The sequence below is a fragment of the Bombus huntii genome, chromosome 12, assembly GCF_024542735.1.
Source record: "Bombus huntii isolate Logan2020A chromosome 12, iyBomHunt1.1, whole genome shotgun sequence".
NCBI classification, from domain to species: Eukaryota; Metazoa; Arthropoda; class Insecta; order Hymenoptera; family Apidae; genus Bombus; species Bombus huntii.
Genome location: NC_066249.1, coordinates 574,117 through 587,135, shown reverse-complemented (window position 1 = coordinate 587,135; position 13,019 = coordinate 574,117). Strand labels below are relative to the sequence as shown.

Sequence of the window (13,019 nt, the reverse complement as noted above, 5' to 3'; positions counted from 1 at the left end):
GTATAGAGGTTCGGAGGTGGAGGAGGGATTCGAGTATCGCTTTGCTGTTTTATGTGATCTTGTAGAATTTATGCCAGTTCATCTCTCATTCCGCTTCTCGAATAATTTCTCTACCTAACAGATTTCTTAATATCTTTGAATGGTATACCGAACTCGCCTTTGATAGAAGAAGTCGGTACGATGAATAGCTTGCGAATAAATTTCCCTTTTCCATGTATTAGGTCGTCCGAAAAGTTTCTTTCGTTTTATAAGGAAATAATGGATGCACAACATCTGTTTTATATTATTTTATCGAATTACGTATGATCCATTTTGTTCTATCAAAATAAAGATCACAACGTTCGACAGCGTACGTTTCATGTTTGTATAAAGATGCCTCGTTGTAAAAGACGTGTCTGTAAAAGATAGACACTTTTCGGACAACTTAATACTTTATAAAATATCCTGTTCTTTTTCCTCAACTAAATTTAAAGAAGTTTCAGATTAGGCCCATTTCATATTAGGTGCGTTTCAAATTAAATACGCCGTAAATTGGTTACGAATTGAGATAGTACACATTACCGATCATTTCCAATTTGACTGTACTAATTTTTCTCGAAATGTTTGCGCTTAATATCTTGTACCTTTTACGTACATTCTCATATATCGTCTTCAAATTTGACCGATACATAGAATTACGAAACTCGCCTCTTCTTAAGATTCAATTCATTTTTTTTTTTCTTATTTGGATGAATTTTACAATCAATTCTCATTGAGAATTATAAGTAAATTTTTCTGGCGTGGTACTATGCCGTGTTTAATAAGTGTTTATCGTGTGTATGATTCTAGTTGAATCTAGTGCTTAAATCTAAAGGGTAATTCTTTTTAGCCTTTTTAGTCTTTTTAGCCTGCGGATCTGATCCGACGTGTCAAGTAATTGAGTAACTAGTGGGTTTTGGTGTTTGTTAACTCTTATGTTATATCCATTACTGAATTTGGATATTTCTTCTTTGACTGAAGATATTCATGAAATTTCGAAATATTCTATCTATAACGTGCAGAAACTATACACATCGATGTTTTCCAACCATAAATGTCCGAATACTTTGGTGAGTCACTGCGAATATATTTATTTATAGTTTATTCTAGGAAGAAAATATATAATCTATTATACGTTGCATGCAGGCATCGCATTAGCATCTGGCGAAGGAAAAGGAGAAGTGCGCGTTGCGAATCTCGGGTCGAAACGTTTGCGAGCTGGTCGTAAACGCAGACACGGCCCGCGGGGAGGTCTGTCAAATAAATAATCCGCCGAAAGCGTGTACACGGCACGGCTCGTGCCTGTATTGTTCCCGTGTGACGTCACATCCTCGAAAACACTATTATTACAGGCCCTGTGCACCCACCTTCGCCGCATTAGCATAGATTACGAGCGCTCCCCTTCGAGCGGTCCCGTTTTTCTTCGGTCAGATCGCGCTTCCATCGCGGCGGATTTATTAAACGGAGGCCATTTTCTGGTCCCCCGCTAGGCTGCTGCGTTACAGTGTTCTTTGTTATTCCTCGGGATCGACGTTAACGCGGGTTCAACGATCTTGAATCCTTATTAGAGCGAATAAAGATTCATTGCTCGATATTCGACTCTTGTCTTTTACATTGCGTTAGATAATCGTCGTTTGGATAAATTAACTTTGCATATCGTTTGCTCTGTCGCGATTTACGTTCCATTTCGAGTGGATATCAAATGCTTTTCTATCTTCTTCATACTTTTCTGTCGCGCGAAATTCTAAAAATTTCAGCAACGGTGCCACCTTAAATTGTCCAAATTTAATCGCAGTTTAATCTCATACGAGAAAATCGCACGAGCATTTTTATTGTTCGTGACGATCGACAAGACGATTTCCATGTCTTTAAAAGCTTCAGCATGTCGCACATGGAACTTATATTTTCATTCGCGTATATCAAATTTCTTCTTTTTTTTAATGCAGTTGATAATCGAATTAATAAAGCGAATTCAATAAACGAAAGTAGCAATATGCAAATCTCGAAGAAGATTCCATACGTAGCAATGTAGTAGTTTTCGAATATCGTCTTAGCTTGTCATGTGTTTGTTTAAAAATGCGTTCAAATGCGTTCCTTTCTTATTTAGATATCCAGAGAGAGGGACAGAGGTACAATTAACTCATAGAAATAACTCGACAGCGGCGGTGAACTTTCACGTTAATTTAATTACGGACCACGGATCGGCTATAATTTGGCTGATTGGAAAAGGAATGTGCCGGCAGCGAGATCTCGCGAGTGCCTTCGCGTTAAAATCGCGACGAATGAACTAACGAAAAGAAAAAGGAAACGCTTCGTCGCCTTGTTGCGAAACTTTCTGTTCGATCAAGCGGACAAAGAATGTTTTCTACGAAAAAAGCAGTTTCCTCTTTTTATTTTCGTGCGTGAGAGACGCTCGTCAGGAACGTTAACCAGCGCACCGTAATTTCGTTGAAGGAATCGCGCGAAATATATGCAAATTTCACCGCGGCCGGTCCCGAGCATCGCGCTCTTCGTCTCGTATTTTAATTTTATGCCGCGTATCGCAATTTAGTTTCGTATTTCTCAACCACTCCTTGCCGCACCACGAATGTATCAAACCCCTAAGGAAGTCGCGACAGACACTTGGTCCACGTAATTCTTCGATAATAAAATGTCTGAGAAACGCGAAAAATAAAAATCACTGGCAATTTCGCTTCATTTTGTCGGTTAAACGAAATTCACGTAAACACAGTCGGGATAATTTTATATCGAGAGCGAAACGATAATAAATATTTTATTTGCAGAGTCAAACCGTTGATAAAGAAAGGAATGACGTATTTATGTAATTTTTATCCAGTAGAAGTTACATCGAATAATAATTCATTTCTGGTTTCTGTACATTATTCATTATCATTACAGGTTACTGTAATATAACGAGAAAAGTCAGAGAAGTCGTATGCGATTCCAACTATCGATCATTACACTTCGTTCTTAATAAGTTTTATCGGACGAAGCAAATATCCAAGTAAAGTAGACGATATATTCTCTGTCGTGATTTCAAAATGTTAATGCTTACAGTACCAATCGATGCTAAACTATGCAGAGAATAATCTTGAAAGAGCCGAGGGATTCAGATCAAACGTCGATAGAACTCCCAGATATAGTTCACGAAACATCTATATGTTTTGTCGAGAATAATATTAATTTAATTCTTAAAGAAGAAATTCACGTCAAAGGGTAAAACAATTGTCTTATTAATAATTTTAAATAACGATAAGAAATTTCAAAGAATAAAGTGACCCAAATAAAATGAGCGAAGAATGCTGAAGAGAAATCTGTCAAATCTATTACTTTCCCCGGAATAATATTAATCAAATATTCGATACACCTTGACCGTCATTTCGAAACGCTTACTCCGAGAGTCAACGACTTCGATCCACGGGTTCATAAATATGCAAGCCTCGCGAAATTGAATGCATTAATATTCAATATGCCGTGACACGGCGATTAAGCTCGATAAACAAAGGCGGACGAATTTTAATCAAACGCAACGTATCAAAGCTTCCCGCGGCTCTTTCGTCTCGCGACAACAAAGAAGGACAAAATGGCGATAAACGGTGGCCGGGCAAACTCGATGGCGCCGCGTGCTTCGAGGTTAAATTAACATCTCCGTTGTTCCGCTCGTCCAGTTATTTCCCTTGACGCGGCCTGCCGGATTATCGATAGGATTCAGCCGCGACGAATCGAGAGTTCGGCTCGGATTTCGTGGATGCGAGCGTTTAAGCTCCGATATAAGTAGCTTACGGAGAAATACTGGGAAAAATCTGATCTGTAATAGCTTCCACATCAGTCGCCAGCCTTTTTCACCCATTTTAATCTGATTATCGCCTTCTCATCGATTGTGGGTTGATCGTTCTTTACGAAGATCCGGAGGAAGTATGTTTTTACACTTATGAGGACCACCGGAGAAAGATACAAGTAAAAAACAATATGTGATAGTAGATAAAAGTAAATAATAATACATTTTTTTACAATATTGGGGCTCTGTGTTTGATGGTTAGAAGAGTATCTTAATTATTGTATGTAGTTGGCAAGAAGATTTTTTAAATCCTTTCAGAGATCAACTTCGGTCTGTTAAAGAAACTGAAATAGCTGATAAATCTACGAAGTTTCTTAAATATTCGAAACATCTAAGGTCAAATAAAAAGGGAGAGATTTGCTAATGTAAAATAAATGAAACGATTCTAAAGAATCGTTTCCTTCATCAAAAGAATCATTCCTCGTATGTTCAAGCTAGCAAACCCACGTTGCCTTGAGGTAGAAGCAAGCTTTCGAACAGACAGTTTGCCCCTTTTCCCTCGAAACATTGCCAACAAGTTTTTCCTTTTCTTAAATTTTTATGACGTGAAAGCGACAGAATTGTCGCCGATGGTCCCTTGTCGCTTGCTACCGAATGGTGAACAGAGAAGAAAGGATTCCGCGGAATTTGGTTTCGGAAATATTGAAAATATTTATAATAAGCGAGAGAGCGAGGAATAAAAAGCGAAGAGAAACAGACGGATAGGCGTAGATAGAGAAGGAAACACATGGAGACGAGAGAAAGGCGGGGAGAGAAAGAGAGACACGGTTGTTTTCGAGGCCCCCAAGGTCTCCACGTGCATATCTTACGACCGATTAATTGCAGTTGATTTTTATTTGTTGCAAAAGAGCAAGGTGTGCGGCGACCGGTGAGTTTAATGGTTATTTGTTCGCGATATTTCGTGGTATATATGCGTGTACTGCATACAGATCGTTTCTAAATGCGCGTTACAATGTGAACCGAAAAATTGGAACGGCGAATGAAGATTTCTCATATAGATAAAGAACGTTATCTTCGTTAATTTTGATATTTAATTATGATACCGTCCATCGATCCGAAGGCTGTAGATTTCCAATTTATAATTTTTATAAATTTCAGGAGAAGGAAATAAATTATGGAATTATGGCGTGCCAAATTCCTCAAATCGAAAGCTACTGGTCAGTAGCCTTCCTTTTCAATCACAGCAAAGCGAGGACTATTGATTTTAGCTTTATCCGCAATCTGGTAAAGTCTTAAAAGCAAAAATAAATTACTATAGCGACCGCGGCGCTCACCACTATATCTACCATAAAATTCGCGCTAACATTCCTTCGCTAAAAAGGCAACTTTTTATTTTCTTCGCCCATAAATACATCGTTCGCCACTTAAATTCTAGAAATATTCGACTCCAGGTTCTCCCGTTGTAATAATTTTTGCACTGCATTTTCTCGTTCCTTCTGTTCGTTCCTTTTTCGTTTCATTTTTTTCTTTTTTTTTTTTCTTTTTTCGGATTATTCATTGTGTCACGGGTGGCTGGTCAGGCGCGCAGTTTAACGCGCGCGCGCGCGCGCGCGCGTTCGACATAGCGCGGAAGAACGTCATTTCTAAATATACTAGGTAGAAACATTGTTCCCCCGTTTAGTGGTATTTTGCTCGCACGAGAATATATGGAGATACGAGCGCGATAGGAAAACGTTACAAATTAGTTGATCGAGATCTTAATTGCATTTTGAGTTCGACGGATCCTTCGGAATAATTCGCGCACGGGGTGGTGCCCGTGGAGTAAGCGACACGTGGATTATTTATTCGACGCTCTCACGCGTGTACCGTATGATTCAGGTGCAGCATAGTGGAAATTGCTGGGCAATTTTCTCATCGAATACGTTGCTTGTTAGAAATATGTCAAGCGAAAATAAACGACGTTTTCTGTCTATCGACAGAATAGTATGATAATAATTAACGAACGATCGATGAACCGATAGCGATAATTTATAATTTATCATCTTTAGTAGCATATTCAATAGTCGAACAAATAATTTATAAGCATGAATATAAATATAAAAATTTAATTATAATTAAAAATAGAAAATTTATAATCATAAAAATAAAGCGAATAAATTGATAAGACCAAGAAAGAAACATAACGAACGATGTTTTTTTGAAATGAAGAATGAACGATATTTTCTTTCATTTGTTAAGTTGTAACATGTATTTCCTCTGCTTCCTCTATTTATATATAATGAGCATAAAACAATTGAAATTCTACAATTGAAATTTTCTAAAAATTGTACTATTCATATTACTATGATAAACTATTGTCTTTTAAGATCATGATTCTGGTGGTCTCTTGTAAGTATCGATTATCCTAGTACATGTTGTATCTTATCAAATTAATAAATAAATTATTTTTTTCCCTACTTCTATACACTATGCAATTTCTTGATACTTTAGAGTTTCGCTGCTATTGAAGCATACTTTGCGCCGCCGCTTCAGTTGTCTGGCTACAATACTACTGAAGCGTATGTAGCGCCGCTTTAATTGTCTGATTACGTCTGATACTACTGACGCAACTGTTGCGTCTTTGCTTTCTTGCATTCAATAAACCGACTTACACTAAATATCTCGTACTTTTTATGTATATTTTCAGATCTTGTTTCAAATTTTATCATTATGGTCGTGACGATAGATTTTCATTACTAGATCGCGAATTTGTACGCATTTATAGAAAATTCGTATGTGCAAAATTGTATGTAAAACGAGGAAACATATAAGATATCCAAAATACAATGTTTTTTATAATACTTGGTAAGTAAAACAATATTCCAGTGAGATTCTACCTTCTTAAATTAATTTTTGATTAATTTTCCAAAATATGAATTTGCATAAAAATCCGTAGTCTGCTCGTCGCCAACGAAACTTCAAAATGTTTCGTGCAACACATACGATATGTTCATATAATGTTTCTAAAAAACTTCTAATTGTCCAGTACTTTCATAGAACATTTGTATAATACGATCAAATAATTGCAATAAGGCCAAACTGATAAGCAGAACGACCGTTCGGCTATGGCGAACGTCCTTGCAGGGCACACTGCGTCTGCGTGACGCTGTATAGGCACGCGGGCGCGAGCAACACGGCGTCCTAATAATAAATTCTACGCAGCAACGTGACTTATCCGCGACTGTGCTCGCGGGTAGGTGTGCGCAATAATTGTTAATTGTCGACGCTGATACACGAGGCCGATAAGGTTCGCCGTTTCAACGTGCTCACGCTCTCTCGCGCGCACACAACAGAGCTATTCGATTTTTCCATGCCGGTGAACAGGCTACTGTCCACGTGCAGACACTTTCCTCGCTACTTTACGGCTTATTAAGGCGCGACACCGTGCAACGATACGTTACTTGCTCGATATAGAGCCGCCTCGAAATGCTCGTACGCGATTCCTCGCCACGCCGTGACTCGTTCCGCCGCGGAATTTCATTTTTCCATCTCGTTAAATTCTACACGTACGATTCGTTCCGTTTTCTGCGACGACGAAGCTCGTTACTTTAAACGGACGAGGGAATTTTTGTTTCTTAAGATTTTGCAATATTACCGCGTATGCCAATGTTAATTAATATCTGTAACGTTATTTAAAATGGATTAACGCTGTCGCGGTTTCTTGCGTATTTTTGGAATGAACTTTATTCGTTGACATTTTACTTAATGCAGCCTTCGACTTCGATCTGGCACAGATTTGTATAATGTGACAACGCTTTCTGATATAACAGACTCGATACGACATAACAAACAAATGTAAAATGAATCTCATCGATTATCATAATGAGACAGCGTGACTCTTCATCAACTAAGAATATATCTAAATTCTTCGATAGAACGTGATTTCCACTTTACCAAAAATACTTGGAAGTACTTACATTTCCATATTCCACCACGTCATCTTAATTTTTGTATTTTCTCAGAAAACACGCAAGGTTTCGATTTCTCCTAACAACCAAAATCTCCTTCACCACCTAAGAGCTGCGAATTTTTATGCATTTATAGAAATTTTAGCGGTGCAGTATGCAAACGTATAGTATGCACATAATGTGTCAAAAATATATAAATTGTCCTATGCATAGTATCCATTATAACGTTTAACCAATCAAAGAAATTTCTAATTAAATTTCATTCTTTCGACTGTACCCACGAGAACTTGAATACTATTGTTGAAAAATGTTTAGAGCGGTATGAATGCTTCGCTAAGTTTCATCTTTTAAATTGTATCTATAAAACAAATTTAATAATATCTATTTGCATAAAGATCCGCAGTGTTGTCAATAAAAACAAAAATCATTAAACACTTACCCTGCACGGAGGGAAGCAGCAGCGGCAGCGGCAGTAAGAGTGAGTTGTTGAGCAGCAGCAGCTCCAGCTGCAGGGTCAGCAGCGACCAATTCCGACAGAACCAACACGGTAGTCGTAGTAGTGGCCGCCGCACAATTTGGAACCGTTGCGTTTACAGCATGGCGAACACTGGGTGGAAGATCATCCTCGTGTTGCAACTGCAGTTGAGGATAATGATGCAGATGTAACGCGGTCGTGGCTGACCCAGATCTAGGTGTAACACACGTGGGTGGCAATAATCCAGCTCTTGTGACTGCCGAGGGTGGCGATGGAGATGGCGGTGATGGTGGTGGTGGTGGATACTCGACCACTTGAACGCGATCCGCTTCGTTCTCGTAGATGATCTCCTTGTCGTGCGTGTACATGACGGTTTTTTGACCGTCGTTGTAAATTAAATCGATCATCTTGTGCTCACCGACGCTCAACGTCGTGCTGGCGGCCGCTGCGTCTGTGCCAGGCGTCACTCGGCCATCGGTGTCGTCCGTCGCTCGTTGTTGAACGTCGTCCGGATCAGTTTGGATATGTTGTTGTTGATGGTGGTGATGGTGATGATGATGGTGGTGACGGTGGTGGTGATGGTGGTATTTTGGATGCAGAGAGTGAACCGTCGCTGGTTCGTGCAGGTCTAGGACGTTCACTGGCTGCATCGTGGCCAGCAACACCTGTTGCTCGCTCTCGTTTTGATTCTGGTTGCTCAGCGAGGAGGACGCCGGGGACACTGGCCCCTCCTGCACCTAGGATAGCAAAGATTTCCATAAACCAGTGCCTTTGATTGGATTAAGCTGACAAATCTGGGGTAGCTTGGGAAAATTTGGAAACTTGGAAATTTGAGCGTTTTCAAATTTAGACGTTTGTAAATTATATATGGAAAGTATTGGACAATTTGGGAATGTAAACGTTTAGGCTTTCGGAAATTTGCGCGTTTACGAGTTTGGATATTTAAAAACGTTGGTAGCCAAAAGTTTGGACATTTAGAAACGTGGAAATATAGTAATTTGTGCATTTGAAAATTTTAGAATTTCGAAGAAAATGTTATTGTGATAATAAAGAGTTAGGGAAGGTTATCGTTTGTAGCGGTGAATTATTATATCTGCGATAGAATTCTGTTTACATAAATTTTTTTAGAATATTGACATGATCAGTTTCTTTATATTTATAGAAAGCTAATCTGTATAGTGGTAATTGCTGTCTGTACATCAAAATGTACAATATTTTGTCACCGTTCGTTGGTTTCGAATAGATACACGAGCAAGCCAAACAGAATGGCAACTTTATTAAACGTTTTCCTCAGTTTTTTGCTAACCTCAACCGCCGGCGAACGTGATGATAGCTACTCTCCTAGAGTTACCTCTTAGTAGTCGTAATAGGAATATTCAAAGAAACTAGACAAGACGACGAGTTCAATTATGGTACTTGCCTTTTTATTTGCTACTAAACCTCTCGTTCTGTCAAGGCTCTACCATTAGCGAACGCGAGTACGATTACCATAAGCGATTAGAAAAGTTCTGAACACTGCGAGGAAGTTTTCACACAGATTGATTGACAGATTTCTCTTCTCTAACAGAAACTCTCTTATCGATATACCTTTTGTTTTATATAACTCTAAATAACTCTAAATTATTACTTTCTTCGCGTTTGATCGAAACTCCGGCATTCGTCGTTTTCTAACATTTTCAATAAAAAATAAAGTTAAAACTCAGTTAGCATCTCTGACTCTCCAAAATCTTCAACCATATTTTTTTTATAAATACGACGTAATCAAGATTCCAATTAAAAATTCATAAACTAAATTTTTCTTCAAAACCTCGTTCTACGATACAAAAGGCTAAAAGAACACTGGTCGAGTTCAAGGATGTAATCGAGAACAAAAGATGAATCGTCAACCCCTATTCAGCTTAGGGTTTCAATACTCAGTCGCAAATTTTCAAGGGAGATTGGTTGACGAGGGTATAGTCCGAATATTCTACAGAGAATCACAGGTTCCATGGGGAATTGAAAATGGAACGAATCCTTTGTCGACAAGTGACAGGAAAAGTAAGGACAGCGTTCGTGAAAGCTTTGAAGTAGGATACATGGTGTGAGATTAGAAGCTTATATAAATAACAAGTTATATAACGTTGTGTATGTAGGCTTGTGAATATCGATAGATCTGTGGACCAAAATAAATAAAGTACTATCACGAGATATCTCTTGTTAGAATTTTCAATAATCAGTAGGTCAGATGCTTATATGACATTCGTATTTCTATAGGAATTGTAGTCAAATTTATTTCATTCTTTAGTTATTATGAAATTAGTTAGTACTTTACCGTAGACACTTTTTCTGTATATTACTGTACCTTTAAATTTTACATAAACGTACAATCACTCGTAATTTACTAATTTATCACTAAAATAATCTCCAGTGCAATCACGATAAAAGCCATCATCAGGGAAAGTCACATTGATGGATGAAATTTCATCTCAGTACCTTTTCTCGGTATCTTTCCTTTTTCCTGTAAAGATCAATAAATTCTAACAAATACAGTTCGATATTTTATCACCATTCTGTGTTGAACAAAGAATGTCAGAGTGATTATTTTATTATTATTCCACGACTAAATGAAAAATTATTATTCTCGACGGTTGCAAGTAAAATTAAATTGTAATATGCGATTACGAGACAATAATATGGGATGAAGAAATTCGTAAGGGGTGAAATTTCACCCACGATAATCCCTGTAACGATCCATGCATCTCTAAATCCAAGATCCAGTCGAGCTTCTCAATTACGCGAACGTTTGCCAATTATCGATAGTCGCGTGGCTTCCACAAAATTATTATTTTATCGAGGCACGGTTCGCCGGTTTTAGTCACGGAAATTTACGTCGCGGTACTTTATGTCGTAACGACAGTTTAACATTTTCGAATGCTAATCGACCCGCAATAAAAATCTTGCTGGTTAATCGCTCCGTAGAGACCAGTCCAGCCGAAGTCGAGTCGAATAATAATTAATCCCCTAGGTGTCTGGTAACGCGTCGATCGGCAAATATTTTTAATCGCGCCAGCAAAGATCAAAGTACCACGACGTCCACTCGACTTTCTAACGGAGTCATCGCGTAAGTGATCCTTTTTCGTCACGAAATTCAGGGAAGAACTCGCCGCGTTACTTTCATTTCCGAGACGAATCTAAAGTTGGCTAATGTTAAGCCGGGTATTTAATCGCGCCGAGGGATCGCGATTCGAAAGCGGCTCCATCGCGAAAAGTTTCTGAACCAAACGATCGCGCTCTTGCGTTTCCTTGATCCGTGGTCCACTGGTTTGAGATTGTCAAGTGACTATGATCGATCGGCGAACAAGTTCGTTTCAAGGATTTTGTGGTCGAAGGGAGCGTGAAGTGTTAGGTTCGTTGTTCGAATTCCTGGAATTGGTTTCTTGAAAAGCTGTAGGATTTGTTGGTGGCTTTGAGAAAGCTGAAAATATTTTGACAGATAGTATGCCTTTGTCCGAATAAAATGATATATAAAGAAACATTGGAAAACATTGGTGGAATTTTTTGACGAAACGAGAATCGCGACTGTATATTTAACAGGATGAGGAACGTTTCTAAAAATTGTTTAAATTATGAAATTTATCGAACATGAAACCAAAACATATCTTGTATCATCGTGTGTTGTCCGTTATTTAAAGTTAGCACATGCGATTCTTGAAATGGACACGTGAAGTACAAGATGAATATTTCTACATAATATTCTTCTAATCGGAACATTCGTATGAACAAATAACGTCGAGAGTATTAATATACGCGTGATTTTATCCTGCCATGTTATTCGATAAACGTTCGCTCTGAACAAAACGCGATAATATTCTTGAATAAATTTGAAATAATAAAAACTCGAGATGGAAGAATTATCTCGAGTGCATCTCCTTCGTCTGATTACGCGATTAAACATGCTCGCACAAAGAAAGGATGCAAAATGCTTCTGCTCATACCACGACTAATTCCGTCATTTAAAAAAGTGTCTAAAAAAGGAGTGGAAAGAAAGACATAATAAAGGAGGGACTTAAGCTCAGAAAGTTGCCGCCGTCTCGTGAATAAGTGTGTCCCATCACGCTAACGACGTCGTTTGGAATTTCCCACGTGTCGTCGGTTTATGGCGGTTTATGGCGCTTTCCAATGGAATCAGGCCGAATTACCGCGAATCTTCTCTCTCCCTTCCTCACATCTCTCGCGGAGTCCTCGGACGAACGAGCATGCAATGTCATTTACGATCGTGCACCGTCCATTAACATAATTAACAATATCGTGAGTCATCTGGTTAATATTCGAGTTTCACTGGCGGCAAGTCACCGTCGTCGCCTCGAGTATCGGTCAGACAACATGATAAGTTATTTTTTTCTGGGAATACCCGGTACAGTTTGTTTCGTGTCTAACGGGTTGATTAATGACATTCCAAGTTGTTAAGGCTGAACTTATTCAAAAACTTTTTTCAGAATGTATGTAATATATTAGATACGCACTTCTTTTTCTCTTTTGTTGTCATAATAAATCGTTTAATCTTTCGTACTACGAGAAGTTTCGAAAAAGTTTCGATATCATCGATCAGAAATTCTAGCTCAATTTTTTGTATCATGAAATGCGTTGGACATCCTGATCAATCGCGTTAAACGCCTTTCAAGATACAGAGATTTGTCGGTAATTTACCTTTATCATCCTTTTGCCCAATCTCGTTCAAAAACTTCTCAGCTTGTAAACCCAACTTCCAATTCACATTCACAATCTTCTCCTTTTCGGAGTAAAATTTCTCACTTCAGAAACC

At 38.5% G+C, this 13,019-nt stretch overlaps 1 protein-coding gene across 2 annotated transcripts in view; it reads right to left on the bottom strand.

Annotated features, from left to right (window-relative positions):
* LOC126872117 (protein grainyhead) overlaps window positions 1-13,019 on the bottom strand; it is a 162,772-nt gene that overhangs the window by 134,720 nt on the left and 15,033 nt on the right. For both annotated transcript variants that reach the window (XM_050631694.1, XM_050631693.1), the window contains exon 3: window positions 8,183-8,955. In XM_050631694.1, the coding sequence (XP_050487651.1) occupies window positions 8,183-8,955 (773 nt within the window). The remainder of the gene's footprint in view (window positions 1-8,182; window positions 8,956-13,019) is intronic.